Below are 19,184 nucleotides of genomic sequence, written 5' to 3' on the forward strand. Positions count from 1 at the left end.
CAGTGCAGCTGATAATGCAGTGATTCTCACTGCTTTGGAGCATTACAGACCCTTGAGAAACTGATAAAATCTATGGACCCTATCCCCAGAAAAAAAAATGCACACAACATTCAAAAATTTGCATAGAATTTCAAGGAGTTACTGTTCACCTGGGATCCATTTATGGCTTTTTTAAGATATATGGACCACTAGGGTTAAGAACTCCTGGTCTAGTGGAATATAACTTTTTTGTTTTAGGAGTGATGGGGATAATTTCAAAGTAAATTCAAAAACAAATACACAAGATGATATAAAACCATGTGGACAGTATAGCATAGGGACAAAGGTCCCATGTCAGAAGTCAGATTACCTGTACTCAAATCGTGGTTCTGCCACTTACTGACTTCGGACAAGTTTCTTAACTTCCTTATGTACAGAGAATAAAAATACCTGGTTCTCAGGATTGTTTCAAGAATCAAGTGAAATAATGCATGCAAAATTTAGCACAGTGCCAAATGAGAGGCACACATACAAGCAGAAACTCAGAATCCTTTGAGTTGATTCCTAAAGTCTTTACAGTCCTAGTCCACATACAGCCTCAGAATAAACAGTCAGTTTCTTAAGACTGTCTTTATCACCAAAAGAGCCCAACTAAAACATCATCTTCTCTCAAACCCACTGCCCAAAGCAGCTGAAGACTTCTAAAACTCTTTCAAACTCTAAGGTGATATTATAAGGCAAAATGTTTAAACCTTTAAGTTCATCTGCTCTTAATTCATTCAGTGTAAACTCCCTTCCTCCAGTACCAGGACTTATTAACAAAAATAGACAAAAAGAAAAGTATGGCAACAACCCTGTAATAAACTGATAGAAAAAATTCTTGTAAATTAAAGCCCAAGATAACATGTTTATTTACATTCATATTATGTCTACTCTAGTTAGCAGACTGACTTGTTAGAATATTGATTTACTACTTTAAGCTATTTCTTTTTTTTTTTTCCAAATTATACAATCTACTATATAGGCTATTTAATCTTGCTTTTTAAACATCAAAATCCATATACCACGTGAATGGATTTTTATTTAACTCCAGTACTTGTACTATGGCTTTTCATCACTACGCAGTTATTAATGAACCTCAGTATCTTTTACTCTACATAATCCCCACAAAATTTATTATCAAAAAAGAATTTTAAAGAAGATAGGAGGTGTTTGCTTAAAAAAATAAAATAAGCAATCTAAAGCAACCCAACAGAATATTTTACTATTTTTAAAAATGTATTTGGACTGATACTCTGCCTACAACAAAATTCAGGCAAGGACACTAAATCACTCCAGTTTCTCTCATTTTCTAACTCAAATATAACAGACTTGTTTTTTTAAAGTACTAAATATTTTCAAAGTAACTGGGTGATGTCTTTATCCTTTTTCCTTCTTGGATGACAGTATTAATATAATTTATAACTTTTATACATTAATATCAACCTACTATAATTTTTAAAATTTAAATTACAAATCAAATTTTTAAAATTTAAATAAAATGCAAATTTTCCTAAACAATGCTTACTTCTAAAGTTATATCGTTTAGATAAATGAAAAATACTTCTTCACACTAAAAAGCAGTGAGGAAAAATGAAAAAGAAATCTCTGGAGCAAGGAATACTTGTGCCAACATTATGATTTGTGATCTTAGGCAAGTCACCCTCTCTGAGATTCTAGTAACCTAATGTAAAATGGGATGTTTTGTGACTATGCAAAGCAATCTGGAAAGAAAAGAGATTAGCAAATCTTAGCTTTTTCTTCTTTTCCCAGTCCTTGCATGGAATAAAATAAACAGCACCCAATTTACAAAATAACACAATATACCACCAGTCCATTCTTCATTCGCCTCTGCCATGGAGCTACTGGGAAGAAATGACAAGAGTTCTTAGAAAATCTGTGAGTTAGGAAGAGATGAAAGGGAAAACCCCAAGGCAAGGCTCCCTGCCAAAAATCTTTTTACAATATCCAAATTTTACACTGACTGCCAAAATTTCACTAATCAGAGAGGGAACCTGGGTTAATAAAGATTTTATATTTAAAGTACAATCACCTTGGAGAAGATTAAAGGGCTTTTCCCAGTTGATAGGCTGGTCAGCCAGTCATTTAAACATTACAGCTGGTCCCCTGTCACTATGAATGTCTTGAAAACAAATTCTGCAATATAACCAGTATATATAATTTCCTTAAAACATGCTTTAAGCAATGTTTCTCCACTTTTTAAGCAAAAGGACCTCTTCATTAGTATCAAGAAGTTCAGATCCCCAAATAGTATTTTTAGCATTCACATACTAAGAAAATATGACAAAATTCTACCATGAATATATAATTTTTTTGTATTCTAATCATAGCAGTATTGATATACATTTGAAAAATAATAGCACAATGTGAGAAGTACAAATCATTTGTTAGGTCTTCAGACAATACCTTGTAACGGGTGGAATTCTCAAAATGTTCTCAGCCCATAAGTTAAGAACTACTTGACCTAACTTCTAACCAAAAAATGTAGACAACCCAACCACTACACATATAAGAATGAAGGATAATTTAGAGAGGCTGTGGTAAGCTGATTCTACGCTGGCTCAGTCCTCACTAAAGATAGTCACATTATCAAATTTTATCATAAAATCATATAATTTTTATTACCAGAATTCTATAACATTGTGAATTAATTCAGTCAAATGGGTTTCCCTATCATTTAGCTAAAAATAGCTGAAGTGACAAATTAAAAGGAGTTGTGATTTGGTAAAGGGGGAGGAGGGTATGTGAAAGAGAAATGCAGTATATATAGTACAACAGTTAGAGGGTGAGCTTTCAAGTCATACTGCCAGGGTTCAACCAACAGCATAACTCCATAACTCCCCTTTCTGACCTATAACCCTGCAAAAAGTAATTGGCCTAATCCTCAATTACAAATTCTTCATTTGTCATGTTATGTAAAAAATGCTTAACACTAAATGTTTATACTTGCCAAGCACCCAATAAATGGACCTACTGTTTATTACAGGGCATTAAGCTACATGAAATAAGTAAGAGAATTTCAAATTCTGAATGATCTCATTTGTCTGTGGAGTCTTAAAAAATCAAAACTCATAGACACAGAGAACTGACTGGTGGTTGTCAAAGGCAGAAGAAGGGAGGTGCGTGAAATGAGTGAAGGTGATCAAAAGGTACAAACTTCCAGTTATAAGACGAATAAGTCCTGGGGATCTTATATACAATATAGTAACTATAGTTAACAATACTGTACTGTATAACTGAAAGTTGCTAAGAGAGATCTTAAAAGTTCCCATCACAGGAAAAAAAAATTGTAACTATATGGTGATGGATGTTACCAAAACTTACTGTAGTAATCATTTCACAAAACATGCATATATCAAATCATTATGTAGTATACCTTAAACTAATACAGTGCTATATGTCAATTATATTTCAATTTTTTAAGAAAAAGAAAAAAATTTAAAGTACTCAGCATTTAGATGTTTAATCAAGATCACACTAGAACAGCAGGAAGCTTAGGCCAGTATAAGAACAGGAATTAAGAGATGGAAAAGTATAAAAAAACTTGAAAAGCCAATAATTAACTTACTTCTTCCTCATCCAACTCCCACCAAACATGATCCACTGCTCTGAGAACCTAAAACTTACAATACTATATTAGTGATAAAGTAGGATTTTTTCATTGAAGTACAGTTGATGCATAATATTATGTAAGTTACAGGTGTACAATGATCCAGCATTTTTAAAGGTTATAATCCACTACTAATTATTATAAAATATTGGTTATTCCCTGTGTTATACAATATATCCTTATGCTTATTTTATACATAATAGTTCATACTCTTAATCACCTCCCCCTTCCCCTCTTCCCACTGAAAATATTATAGAGAACACTATTCAAGGCATACTCTAAGACTCAAAAATTTGTAACTGTTAGATCTCATGCAACCAACAGATAATAATAATAGTTCAAGGACAGTCTAGATCTGTGCTATCCAATACAGTAGTCACTAGTCACATGAGACCACTGAGCAGTCGAAATTTAGCTAGTATGAACTGAGACAGACTGTGACTGTAAAATAGGCTGTTAGTACAAAAAAAAGAAGTAAAAATCTCTAATTTTTATACTGATTCTATGTTGAAATGATAATATTCTAGATTAAGTACGATCTTTTATTAAAGTTAATTTCATCTGTTTCCTTCTACATTTTAATGTGGCCACTAGAAAAATTAAAATTACATATGTGGCTTGTATACTGTTTCTATCAAACAGCTCTGATCTCAAATCACAACTTTGATACAATTTCAAACGCAAAATGGGATGAAAATTTCATTATGTGCTTTATACCAATTATCTAGGAGATTAAAGATCCTGATGCACTTTGAATTCCTTGTAATTTAAGTAGCTTGATTTTAATGTTTATCAAATTCATTTTATTTTTTTATACCCCTCAATCTCTTAATTACCCTTGTTTAATACATGTCCTATTCATAGGGACACACCCCATCTTCCCATATTAGCAGTAACAGTACTTATGGTATCTTACAAACTAGGCCATCCTTCTCTACCAGCTGCACGTACTGTCTGTTCTTCAGATAATGTTAACAGAAGCTTACTCTAAGACCTGTCTACATTCCTAAGAAATGTCTTTCTGTCTGAAACTCACTACTATACTTTTGATTAAAGCAATGTATCCCATCCCTGATGTTCCTATCAGCAAATCTACTTTGTAGTGGTCAACGAGGTTAAAATCTGTTTTCAAATTGTGCTTCATAACCTATTAAATTAATATAACTGCAAGGAAAAGAACATTCTTTTCAGTGCCTAGAGATAAGACACTAATTAGGTAATGTAAAAAGATGACTCCTTTTATCTGTGCAGACAGCTTGAAAGTTTTTAAAATACTGATAAGAACTATAAAGTTAACCAACTCTTCTATCACTTATTAACATTACTGACAGGACATGTCATAGTCTGAACACATGCTGCTTAAATTAGACTACTTTAGCTGGGAAATTCTAACCTATAGTATTAAAAATACACAACTATACATCACTTCAAATTTCTCCAAAACATTTCCATCAGCATTATCACATCAGTTCCCTACAAAAGTCACTGGCTGGAAATAAAGTTGATTTTACTATCCCTTCATTTGACAGATACAAAAATCAAGGTCCAGAGGTTATAAGTGACTTACCTGCCCAAATAAAGTTAGTAGGTGAGAAAAGATACGTAAGAAAACTGCTGCTCAAGGGCTAAGACTGTGGACTCTAACATCAGATCATGGGTTCAAATGCTGGCTGATCATGGTTTCAAAAGTAGCTGTGGGATGTTAGACAAGTCACTCCTAACCTTATTTCCTCTATATTTCAGTTTTCTCATGGTAATAGTATTAGTAGTTTCCCTCATGAAGATTAAGATAAAGTGCTCACACAAGGAAAATTCTCAATAAATGCCTTTATCGTTTAAGGCTTTAGAATCTGAAAGAAGGGACATTTTAAGATGGCATTTTTTAAAAAACAAAGTTAAGACTTTTTGTCATAAGCATAAGCACATTTCTAGAACATCCTGAACCATAATCATAAACATTTCAAACTGATAACATTTTCATTTTTGGCAAATTCATTCTTCATGTCTCTTCCTTTTTTTACTTTTTAAATTACTTCAAAAATCCTGTAAGAAATGAAACTATTTCTTCTGTTTAGAGTATACATTGTGGTTAACTTTATCATAGGACATATTCAAATTTGCAGAAACTAATTTTTAAAGTCATGTTTCCCAAGTCACAATATACAAATATGAAAAAATGCTGTACAGCAACCAAATCTCAATTCCAAAGACTAACTAGTGCACAAATATTTAGGAAAAAAGAGAATGCCACCACAATGTGAGGGGAAGGGAGGCAGTATGCTGGGGGGAGAGTATCCACTCCTATAGTTCTAGAAAGTACATACTCAACTTCTGCTATCACATAGTAGTTGCTCAATAAATAATTAATGAGTAAGTGAGTGAATGGATGAATGAACAGGAGAAACTTAATAAATGTTTCTTCAAGTGAACTAAATTAAACAAGAAAGCATTATGATAACCACGGGAGGTATCCTTCTAAACACAGGAAATCATTAATAAGGCTGACCAAGATTCTAAACCATAGCCTAGGGACTAGAAGAAACAGATATTCTAAGATTTCCCCCCTCCTAATTAATTTCAATGGCCTTCTTTATATTTAAGTTTAAAAAATTATACCCAGGGAAATTCCTACAGAGCAAAACTTCCTTTATAAGTATAAAGTACTTTCAGTAATTAGCCACAATCAGCAAATTCCTTTTGTACATATATACCTATAAAAGGGGTCTCTAAAGCAAAACAAAACTGATGTTCTGCTATGTGTTAAAATGTCCAATGGTCCTAAAGGATTTTTTTCTATTCATGAATATTCAGAGCAGGAAAGCAACTGTTAGTGCATACTTATCAATCAGTTTAGAACAGCTCAACAAACCTCCTGCAGAGTTTTGCACCTGAGACTTGTTTCTAAATGTTAGTTTGTCATTTGATACCAACATAGTTATAAAGATGAATGAAGTTGTCTGGAAAAAACATTTTAAGTGAAAAGCTATGTATGGGCATAGAGCAATTAACTCTGCTACCCGGGCAAAACAAGAGGTATAATTTTAAACTCTATACCTCTAGAAATAAAGAAGAAAATTAAGACGTTGTAAAAGGAATACTGATGGTTTCCACACAATAGACCTGTCTGTTATCCTATTTTCAGACATTATTACTTCTGTTAGTATAAATTTTTATAATCACTTTAAAAGCTAATTTTCTTAGAAACATATTTTCAAAGGAATGATGTAAAACACATAAAATTTAATTATACGATGTTAGACAAGTAAATATTAAAACCTAAACCTGGTCAACTCTTGTTTAAAAATTATTTCTGACAGTGCTGTTAATAAAGAATATTAATTAGATCACTTTTTTTTAAACAATCACTTGTGTGACTCAGGTTAAAACATGCGTTATTAAAACAGCAAAATTCAAATACACTATTATTGGTTCACTTTAAAATCTGTTAAAAATAAATTCTGAGCATGAAAGTCAAAATCTAAAGTTATGAGACAATAATTGTTATAACAATTTATACAATTAGTATTGGGCTGGGTTCCCAAATTAAGTAGTCACATTGTTCAGCATATAATAAATTAATACAGGATTAGAACAAAGATATACCACCAGTAATATTTTCATAAACAAGTTACTGCTACTTGTCATATATTGTACAGATTTCCAATAGTTTAAGGCAAATTTCATTTTTAAATTACTTATGAACTAGATTAAATACCTCTTTGCACTGAGGTCCCATCTATTTAAGTAAAATATTTTTCAGATGGGTAAAAATACAGATTAATTAATCAGCAAGGAGAAGCTAGTTTTAAAACTTCTTAACTCTTCTGAGGAATCATAATTTTTTCAAACATCCTGGAAATTGTAGAATGCTTCATTCTCCAAAAAACAAATATAAGCATAGGGAAACTACATAGTTTATTTAAACGGTGCAAAAAAAGGAGAACAAATGTACTATACTTAAGGATTTTTACATCTTGAAAATGAACAATGGAAAACGTAAGTTTTAAAGTGGTAATACAAATCAGAGGATCACTTTCCCCACCAGTTTTGAAGCTGTGCAAATCTTTTAAAAACAAGAAATAGTATCATATTCTTCATAGTTTTACATATTATAGATTATAATTTGTATTATAGTGTAACAGATTGCTCTCTTCATATATCAATGAACTAATATAAAACTTCAAGTAAAGATAAATAGTTCCACATGACTCCTAATTGTTGAGTGAGCACAAATTTATACTTTCTTGCCCTAATGTCTTTGGGTTTCACAGATTATCCTTGGCACTTCTAGGACTTCATGCATTAAGCTGCTTCACCCATCCATATCCTTCACAATTTTCTAGATAATAATAATAGCAGAGAACAGATACAGGGTCCCTATGAACTTATCACATACTAAAAGGCAATCTAGCAGAGTGGCTAAGAGCCACTGAGTCAAAATGCTGCCTCTGCACTCACTCGCTACATAACCCTGGGCGAGTTATATAATCTTTCTGTGTCTCAGTTTCTTTATCTACAAAATGGGATAAATACCTGCTTCATGAAGATTACATAACAATTATAATGGTTTAGGCTCAGTGCCTGGCACAAAGTGCTACGTAAGGGTAGTTATTACTATTATTACTATATGTCATGTACTGAACCAAGCACTTTACATGCATTATTTAATTCTCACTTAACTCTATTTTACACATGAGGATATTGAGGTTTACAGTGGTTCAACAAGTTGCCGTTAATAAAAAAGCAACAAGTGGAAGGGCCCAAATTCAAACCCAGGTCTGTCTCATTAATGATGTAAGCCCTTGTATCTATGATAATGTTTCCTCAAACTAGACTCCACAGGAAAGTCACAAGTTTTCACTCTGATGATTTTTATTTTCAATTATTCTAGAGATAATTTTCAGATGAAATACATTTTCAAATAATTTTAATTTCTTAAATCATCAAACTGGAGAGGTATCCAAACCCCTGGTGTTTCCAGGAATATTCTTAAAAGATCTAGGATTTTTTTTTTCCTTCCATAGTCAACTTTTAAAAACTTCAAGCCTCACATTCAGCTTTCATTCAAGAACAAGGGCAACAACTCACTGCCCTCATTTTTTTTGCCCTCATTCTTGAAGAATGAAAACTATTTTTCAAAATCCTTATACCTATTTCACTATAGATACTAAGATTTGGACCTTTTGACTAATCTAATTACTTGAAAAAGTAAAAATATATTTTCTTTAAAAACTGTGGTACCCTTTGTAACACTTTGTCCTGTCTTGAAAAAGAAAATACACTAAAAGAAAAAATAAACATTAAAAAGGTTATATATTTCTTTAGTAAACATTAAACATTCACATTAAGCAATAGTCTCTCATCTTTAATCCAATTATGTAACTACAATAGCCTACAGGATATTTCTACTTGAGTAAGTCAAAAAATAAGCTCTCCCAAAACTCATTTGCTCTATACCACCTTTCTCCAAAAATAGATCCTTTTTCAACATGTCTAATTCCTGTCAGTGGTACCACTATTCTCTCAGTCATCCAGGCTCATGACCCTATGGTCAAGAGAGAAATGGGACTCATGCGCAGAACTGAGTGAAAAGCCTGTGCCCTTACCAGTGTACTCAATTCCTCCTACAGAAACATCACCTCAAGGAGCTGTAATCTATCTGGCACAGTGGACATACAGTTATAATACACTGAAATAAATGCTGTGAAGGATGCGTAAGATCTTATTTGAGTAGAGAATAAAGGGGCAAACTCTAGGGTAAAGAGGATAGGGAGTCAAAGAAGATAGCCAGAGGTGACACTTCTAAGAATGAATAGCAGTTAACAGAGAGGAAACAACCTTCCCAGAGAACAAAACAATATGTACAAAGGCACAAAATTTCATGATATATTCAGTGAAAACCAAGGTTCCAGAAAGTTCCAGTCTTCCAGAAAGTAAACTGTGATAAAAGGAACTGGTAGGAAATGAAGCTAGAAAAAGCAGGTACACTCAAATCATGAACAGTTTAGCCAAGGAGTTTAGATTTTAACCAATAAGTAAGGAAAAGCCATTGAGTAATTTTAAGCATGGATGAATTATTGCATTTTTATTTTAGAAATATTGCTCTGCCACTAAAAAATGGACTCGAAGAGCTACAGTCCAGAAGCAAGGACAACTGTTAGAAGGCCACCGAAACAGATCAGGCAAGAGACTAACCTAGAGCAGCGGGGATGGAGAGAAATGGATCAATTCAAAAGATAGGTAGTAGGCAGAACTATAGGACTAGGTAACCAGTTAGACTGAGGTTTGCAGTTTGGTAGGAAGATGGAGAAAAAGAAGGAATCTAGGCAAATTCCGGGTTTTTAGCTTGAGCTCTGGGTTGATGGAAATACCGTTAACTAAAACAGGGAACAGAGCAGAAGAAACAAGGTAAAAGGATGGAAAGGTGGTAGGTAAAGATGGTGTTGGTACTTCTGGTACATGCAGAAGAAACCATCTAACAAATGGTTAAGTCTAGCACCCAGGAGAGAAAAATCAAGGTGAAAATATAAAATTGGGAGGTATTAGCTGGGAGAGTGGATGAAACTGCCTAAGGAAACTGGTGGTCCAGAGACCACCAATATTTAAAGCACAGGCAGACAAGTAAAAGAAAATTAGGAGAGAGATGTGATATAGAAGTTTGGAAAGGAGAGAGTTTCATGAAGAAGGGAATTGTCAACAGATTGAATGTATCAAAGAATTGAGAAGAACTTGGATTTGGCAACTGAGTAAGTGGTGACAGAGAGGTTGCAGAGAATCAGATGGTAAAGAAAGCTAAACTAGAAAAGGGTTGAATGAATGGCAGGGGAGGGAAGAGGTATTAATCTTGGCTGAGAAGAGAGTAAGAGCCAGAGGAGAAAACAGAGGGTTAAAGAACAACATTTTCAGGATGGCAGAGATTTTACTTTAGCATAGGATTAGAAAGGGACCAGAGAAGAGTGAGATTTTAAAATTATGCCTTTGTACTTAAACTTAGTATAAAGAAAGTTACTCATGATACGATACTGAGTGAAAAATCAAGTTGTAGAATATGTATAGTATGATGTCACTTTAAATAAAATTTAGACTCCCTTCTTTGGCCTTCAAAGTCTTTAGGCCCTTTATAACCTGGCACTTGCCTGCTTTTGACTCCATCAAATGACATTCTCCCCCTCATTCACCATGCCCAGCCACACTGGCTGTTCTATTCTGATGCTTCAACATGTTAAGCTTTTTCTTACCACAGAGGTTTTGCATTTGCTGTTACTTCTGTCTATGATGCTCTTCTCTCTGTCATTGGCTAGTTTCTTTAAATCATTCAGACCTCATTTCAAACATCACTTCTTTAGAGAGACCTGCCCACCTGTATGTAGTATTACATACCCCTCTACTTCAGCCCTTCAAAGTTACTATCATTACCCTTATGTTAGCAACTATCACTATCTGAAATTCTTATTTGTTTACTTTTCCATTGTCCCACCTAGAATGAAAGCTCCATGAGAAGAGGGATTTCATCTGCCTTGTTCACTACATAACTCTACTACTTAAAATAGTGCCTGGCATATAGTAGACACTCTACTGTTGAATGAAAATGTATACGTGCACACACACACACACATATAAATGCATATATTTACCTGAAAAGCATTAAGAAAGTTCTGATTTATTATCTGAACTTATTTATACCAGGGGTAAGTGTGAGACTAGGAGGAGAGGTGTATAATATCTACTCATTTTTTGCTTCATAGATCTGTATTCAAATTTTCTACAAAAATCATGTTTGTAACTGAAAAAACACCTTTTAAATAATGATCATATGAGCCTAAGACAGTCAATCTATTCTGCTTCTCTATCTTCTACTTGGTGGGTTGTCATGACCGAATCTAACTGCAGGCTTATCCTTTAGTTGTTTTGGTAGGGCAGTTCAAAGTTAGAATCTTAAACCTTAGAGCTGAAAAGAACTTAAAAGATCATCTAAGCCAAACCCCTAGTTTTACAGATGAGAAAGTGGAGACATATTTAATAAAGGTAATTTAATTAACAAAACTAGGGAATCAATGAAAAGTTTTCAAAGATCAAATCATTAGGAACTATTTAAAAGGCTTATCTATTATATGCTATATGCAATTTAAATAACTAATAAAAGCTTACTAAGGCTTACTCTAACACATAACCTACAATCTTCCAGTGAAATCATTACTCAAAGTAAAACTGTTTCTTTAAGCACACTATTTGACCAATGAATCCTGTGGTTAAGCAATGGCTAAACATCATAATATGACAAAGGATACATAAACATAGGTAGTGAAATTATTCACCGTTAGGTGTGCAGACTAACTGAACAAGCACTTCTTTCCACCAGGATATACAGCAGGTCAAGCATATAATACATTTAAGGATTCATTATACTTTGACTCAGATTTCTCTATCAATGTCTACAATGTGTATTTAAATAATTTAATAAAAATTAAATGTTGAAGAGGTAGGAAATACACTACTAAATATCATTTACAGAAACGATTCTCTTTACATATATACGGTAGTTCACCAGGAAAATGACAAATTTAATATAAACTTTTGAATAATACCACTTCATGTTTAACAACCTATCTCATTTGATCCTCACAACAACCCCATAGACAGCAGAAGTTATTACTCCCATTTAATACATAAGAATGAGGCTGAGAGGTTAAGGAACTTGACTAAGGTCATTTGGACAAGTCCTAGGACCCAGATCCTCTACCTCTTGGCCACTATTTTTTCCATCACCCAGGCTACCTCATATTTACCATTTATTAAAATGCAGATCACCTTATAATTTCCTTCCTTCCACATTGGTGGGGGGGGGGGTACCAAAGCTCTAGCAATCCAATCCTTTTCTATTGCATTTGAAATTTTAGTACTTAAGAGAATATTAGTCATTCATCTTAATAGTGACAAGAAAGATGTGACAGGTCATCTTAGTTGAGAATTATGCATATCAGTAATTCTGTATGTAATCCTACCAAGTAACTAATTATTTTCTTAATCCTAATAGAAGTATCCTTTTAGAAAATTCTCTACAAACAATATCCAAAGTAGAATGGGCTTTTTCACTGAAAAAAAAATCTGAAACCAAATTTTAGTCCTGTTACTCAATAGCTGTTCAACTGTGGATACATTTCTTAACTTTCTTGAGTCTCACTTTCTTTGTCTATAAAGTGATGATAACACCATTGGCCTCTGTGAGTTGTTGGGCAGATTCAGTGCGATTATATTTGTAAAGCATTTAGTTCTTCGAAAATGGCCAGTTCACAGAACAGACCAATTCTGTTAGAGAAACAAACATGCAGACAGGTACTGCTCATAGGTAATGTCATTTACCCGAACTTTTACTAATTTAACTTCTTATGTGACCTTATTTCTTTTCTCTCTCAAATATCTGAGGCAGGACACAATATATCACTCTTGCAACCAGGGTACCAATTAAACTGAGTGCTGGATTTCAGTCCTCTTCTAATCCCTTTAGTTAAGGAATATTATAATCAATTATTTGACTATCTTAGAATTGGCTATAACCAAACCAAAGCTTATACTACTTTGGCTCCTATGCTTTAAGTCTGCTATCATTCACTAGTCTGAAATACAACTAGTAACAGTAAGCCAATTTTACAAATCATGATACACTGAATTCATGTTAGGTGAAAAGGGTAGGAAGTTTCAAGGGGTGAGGGAAAGGACCTAACATTGAGAAATTATGTATTCAGCAGGCCATCAAGCACTAAATAACTTTCTCTCTTTTAATCTTCCCCAGGCATCATTCTAATCAAGATTTGCATCGTTTTACAGATTATGCAAGGGAAGCTCAAACTCTGGCTCATTCCCCCTTGCTCAAGGTACACTAACCTACAGAAGGCTCTTGCTCAACTCAAGGCCTTTCCTCCTCTAATCTCTGCCCCAAATGCTCTCCTGACTCCTACACGGGTTTCTCCTTCTCCAAGTCTCACCTCAAATAGTACCTACTCTCATCATCTCTAAAACAGAGTATACCAATTACTCCAAGCTTATTTCCTTCATAGAACATAAAGTGATCAGTATTCACCTTCTTCCTATGTTGAATGACAGGGATACTTTGACTTTGACTTATCCCTACTGTATACTGAGTGCTCAGCACATAAATTGATGCTGGCTTAATGAATGAATGAACACACCTGCCTACAGCCATTTAGCAAGTTAAAAGGCAGGGCCTGGAAACCAATTCAGATTAATCTGACTGCAAACTACTGTCCTGCACTGCCATAACTTTTTTCGCTGGTGGGAGGGGAGGTGCTTTGGGCTTGGAAATAATCCTTTTTAAACTTTAAAGAAATTATGGAACTACCTACACATATATTTAATACTACAAAATAACTAACCAGAGTTTCAAGAGATATTACATCGCCTTTTAGAACCACAACTCAATTTGGGAAAACAAAAACCAAACAAACAAACAAAAAAAACCACTGTATGTACGATGCTCCTGAACAATCAAAACACCCCCAAACTATCGAGTAATTGGATTGGCACCCGCACCTCTGGTTATTTAAGGCCAAAAGAAAATTTAAGTTAAACACATAAATGCATTTTACTTAACAGGCTTACTTGTAATACTCTGTCATTTTGTAAGATGTTTTCAATTCCCACATATATCATACAGAAAAACCTTAAAAGTAGCCATGGGATTTTCATTCTGAGCATGGTAATCGTGTTCTTTCTTAAAGAAAGATGACAAAAATGCACTCAGTCTGTTGCATTTCACTATTAAACCATGCTCTTGCTGACAGAAATCACCTCAGGTAAAATGCCCAGTGCTGGTCAGAGCCCACCACTAACAACATGCCCTTTGTTGCCTTGCCCAAAGGGTTTAATACTTACTGCCGAGTCCTCCATCCTCGGATACTCCTGTCCCTCTCATTCCTAGGTAAGTCAGTCCCAATATGAGGAAAAATAGGCAGGCAGCAGTTAAGAGAAACATCGACAAGTAGTGGGCACTGAAACCCCCTGTAGGGGACACCTCCTCCCGTTTGAATTGCTGGAGAAGTTCCTCCTCAGGCTCGGAAAGCTTCGGTTTGCTGTAGGTGTTTTTCAGGTAGGTATGATTGGAGCCCGTATGATTGGAGTGATTGATCCTGAGTGAACTGGAGGCGGCCACCGCAGCACTGGGAGGGAGGCTGTTGGAAAAAATCCTGGGGGAGTCCACGCTGAAGGCCCCACCGCCGATATGATTATTGGTTTTAAGAAGGGAGCCTGTGGACGAATCCAAGGTTGAGTCCATGTCGGCGAGCGGCGGCGGCGGCGGCAGGAGAGGGGCCAGTTTCTTAGCGTTAACACGGTATCTAGGAATGGGGCCGGAGTCCAGTTGATCACACCCTCCTCCCTGCTCCGCCGCCGCCGCCGACTCCTCGAGGTTTCGGCTCCTGTCTAGACTCCCGGCGGCCGCCGCCCTGTCATTCATCGCGATTCCTCCCCCTCCCTGAACTGAGGTCTCCAGCCGGCCGCTGGCCGATTTCGCAGGCAGCGGGGAGAGAGGCTTACTATGGCCCCGCCTGGGCCGATGCCGGGAAAGGGAGTCGTCCTTCAATACCTGTCTGCTGGAGGCCACGTCGTCGTCCTCCTCTTCCTCCGAGTCCGAATAGTTTTCCCGGCAGCTGTAGGGGAGCAGCCGACTGCCATTCACGGTCCGGCCGGACCACAGCGGCTCCTCGGCCTCCGGGTCCCTGTCCTCGCCGTCCTCCCCCTCCTGCTCTTCGTCCTCCGCCGCCCCTTCTCTCCCCGACGGGCTCTGCAGCTCCGGAGCCGCCGGCCTCCTGGCCCCCCACCACGAGTGGGGCTTCCTCCGCTCGGCCGAGTGGCTGTTAGTCACCTCGCTGGCGGCCAGGGGCGCCGACGGCGGTTTGAGCCCGCGGTACTGGAGCGGAGCCCGGTCTTTTCTCCCGCCGCCGCCGCCGCCGGCCTGATCCCGGGGACTGGCCTCCACGTCCGACTCGTCCGAGCTGAAGCCCAGCAGCACTTTGCTGCCAGCCGTGGGGGCGGCCGAGGAGCCCCCGGGCCCTCCCAAGGGGCTCTCCGGGCCCGAAGCCGAGATCCGGCCCAGGCCCCCAGGAGTCCGTAAGTAGGAGAGGTCGCCCGAGACCGGCCGGACCCCCATCCCCACGGCCGCCGCCGCCGGTCCCGAGGCGACGACCGTGGCGGCTGCCGTGTTATTGTCATTACTGTTCCGCGTCTTGGTGCCGCGGCCCCCTGACCGGTGCTGCTGCTGCTCTTCCTCTCGAAGCTTCTTCAGCTTCTTGAGGTAGACCGGGCGGGTGCTCTCCGTCACTGGGCCAGGAGACAGGCCGTAACGGCGGAGCTGAGAGAAAAGCTCCTCATCCGAGAGCTGTTGAGGCGCCGAAGCCGCTGCCGCCGCCATTTTCTCTCCAGGGTGTTTTACAAGCTCCGCGCTACCGGAAGTGACGCGCCGCCCTAGACCCTGAACTAGACCGGGCTGCGTCGCCCTCCCAGCGCCGCTGGCGGCTTGGCCAATGGGAAGCGCGGGAGGAGCTCACCTGAGCGGGAAAGGGCCACCTGAGCGGCGCGCGGCTCCCGCGGCGGAGAGTTTTTCTGCGCTCTCACCTCGGGGTGCCAGCGCTTTCTTCCCCTCCCTTTCTGTCGTCTTCTCCCGCTGTTCTCCGCCCTGCCCTTCCCAGCGCCTTTCCCGGGAGCTGCCTTTTGTCAGACCACACCTTGATCTCTTCTTCCCAGGTTCCTGCCACCGGGCAGTAATAATTGAAGGGAAATCTGCCTCGAAGTTCATTGCATTAGTTTTCTTTGCATCCAGATTCCCGCTACCTAAAGCCTAAGGACTTAGGAAAAGCTTGCCGGCCAGACGGTTGGCAGCTTCCCTGTCTGACTCCTGGTTCTCTTTTCACTTTGTCTTTCCGCTTGACTTACCCGCCTCCCCCACCCCCGCCACCGCCCCCAAAAGAAGTGTTTCTCTCACTGCTCGTTTTGAGAAGCCTCTCCTCTTCGATTCCAAGGAAAAGATACAGAGTAAGCCAGCCCCAATACAATTTTCTTCAAGAGTAATGGCTATTCATTTCCTAGTTGGTTGTGAGGTATTATCATTTTTTCCTATTTTAAAATCAGGTAACCTCGATAGGTCGTCATTTTTGGAATTGAAAGAGCCTGTCACTTGCTTCATTTTATGACTGAAGAAAAGAGAACACGCTATCCTACTTATTTCCTTGCTAGCACCTTTCCAACCTATAGTTATTTGTTGTTTATTATTTTTATGAGTTTGTTTTCAAAATTGTTTTTGTTCATTTATTTATTTATTGTCTTATCCCTTTGAATTGTAAGCTTTATGAGCAGAGGAACTTTGCTTCACACCTTAGTGCCTGACACTAGAAGTTCAATAAACGTTTGTTGAACTAACTAATAAATCGCAAAGCTGGGATAGTGTGAGATGAGTATTTTGACGTGGGAGTAGTGTCAGATGAGGAGGAGAAACCTTCACATACAGTCAAAAACACAGAAACAATTAAAACCTGGATATCCAACTCTCTCATTTACAGAATAGGAAATGAATCCCAGAGAGATGAAATTTGCCCAACTTGGTAAAGAGCGCTTCCCTTTTCCTCCAACCCTGGCAGAAATGACCCTCCGTGAGTACTTAAACCCTAGCAGCTACACAGCAGCACCTGGCACACTATGATAATTTTTGTGGAATGAATTATTTTAACATATTACAGTATACACATCTGAACAGAAAAATGTGTTAATTAAAAGCACAGATACTGGCTTTTCAACATCCTGACTCCAACAGCAGAATAATACACAGTAACCTGAATTTTTGGCTTTTCTGAACAAAAGCTTGCCATCGTCTCAAAAACACTCTTACGTGGAGGCGCACTTCCTCATTGTTTATCAGGAGACTTTAAAATCTACAAATGTCCCTGAATTCTATGACTGTTAAGTACTTACAAGAGAGTGTGGCATAGTAAAATTTAGCCACTATGATGATAATGACTCAAAATTTATTACCATAATTGCCTGGGTGGGGAATCAAATGATTACAAGCATACTAGACCTGTGTCTCAGTATAGCAGAGTAGTTAAGCTGTGAGTTTGAAGTTAAGCAAAATTGGATATGGACCCAGCCTGTCACTTACTTTCAACATTTGTTCCACACGCTGCTGGCTCTTCAGGTAAGAATCATAGACGTCTGTTGGTTCAGCCTCTGATTTGCAGAAGCCTTTAAATATCCTATGAGGATTGTCAGACCATTTATATTTTCTGCCTTTGACTTTGAGCTTTAATCTTTCTGAGCCTTAGTTTCTGTGTAAACAAATGAAAGATGATAAACCTTCCTCAGAAGGCTATTTTAAGGATTGAATAAGAGTATGTCTGCATAATTCTTCATACCACACCCAACACACAGTGTGCACTGAATAAATGTTAGCCAATAATGTACAGCCAAGCATTGTGTGTGTGTTTGGGAACATGGCCCCTGAGAGAGAATTCCATGTAACAGCAGTTAAAGAAAATGCCACTGCACAGACAGAAATAGAAATGGTAAACCTTTGCCCAAGGCATTAATAATCACATTTAATAGTTAATAAAGATGAAGGGCTTTGGCAACCATAGTCCTTGGTCATTTCAGCCTTTGTGAGCAGAAAGTTTTGGATTGAACTAGGAAGCAAAGTTCTGGAGTCTCCAAGTTACATGACTTAGGGGGAAATCTTAGGTTCTTAGAACCTCAATTTATTCTTTTCTAAAATGTTGATAATGTTCCTCCTTGGGCACAAAATTAATATTCAATAAGTGTCTGTTAAGAAGGATGAATGAATACTGTAAGTGAAAATCCTGTTCAAATATGTTGATTACATGTTAGGTGTTATAGCCAGTTATCCATAACAATGAAAACAACACTTAGTATAAACTTTATACTTTGCGAAGAGCTTTTAAGAAAACTTTCCTCCTTGAAGATACTGAGGGCATGATTTATTGCATGAAACTATGTGGAGCTATAATTGCCCTTTATTTGAGTTTTTGAGCAGATCTGATACTTTCTCAGGAGAACCTTCACTGTCTCAGCACTGTCACTAAGTACTCACTTCCAGCATTCTCCTCATTTACCAATGGACCTTACTCCTGCTTCCAGATTGGCTAACTTGTAAAGCACGAGGCTCTAAATTAGCAAACTGTACCCACATTCTCTACAGGGAATGCAATCTCAAACTCACTCCTGCTCTACAGCTTCCAAAATTTTAACTAAGGGAAGCATTTAGGAAGCATTACAGAAGGATAGGATCTCTTCCTCTAGATATTTTTAATTTTATCTCTGCCTTAAGCTTGCCGGTCAGAAAAAAAGTGTAGCTTGGGCCACATTACTAACACCATACTCCTTCTGGTTCCTAGTAAAATACCTTTTCCCATATTGCCCTTTATAGTCATGACATCAGCTTATATTAAAGGACCTTCTAAAGAAAGATATGACTGAGCATTATGTTCAAATAAAGATATTAGTAAGGGTTGTTTCC

At 37.6% G+C, this 19,184-nt stretch overlaps 1 protein-coding gene across 1 annotated transcript in view; it reads right to left on the reverse strand.

Moving 5' to 3' along the window:
• The window catches only part of LEMD3 (LEM domain containing 3), a 57,480-nt gene extending 41,158 nt beyond the window's left edge, over window positions 1–16,322 (reverse strand). Inside the window, exon 1 of the mRNA XM_031462783.2 lies at window positions 14,540–16,322. Coding sequence (XP_031318643.1) covers window positions 14,540–16,073 — 1,534 coding nt within the window. The 5' untranslated portion in view covers window positions 16,074–16,322. The remainder of the gene's footprint in view (window positions 1–14,539) is intronic.
• Window positions 16,323–19,184: the final 2,862 nt, after the last annotated feature.

Source organism: Camelus dromedarius, chromosome 11 (assembly GCF_036321535.1).
Source record: "Camelus dromedarius isolate mCamDro1 chromosome 11, mCamDro1.pat, whole genome shotgun sequence".
NCBI classification, from domain to species: Eukaryota; Metazoa; Chordata; class Mammalia; order Artiodactyla; family Camelidae; genus Camelus; species Camelus dromedarius.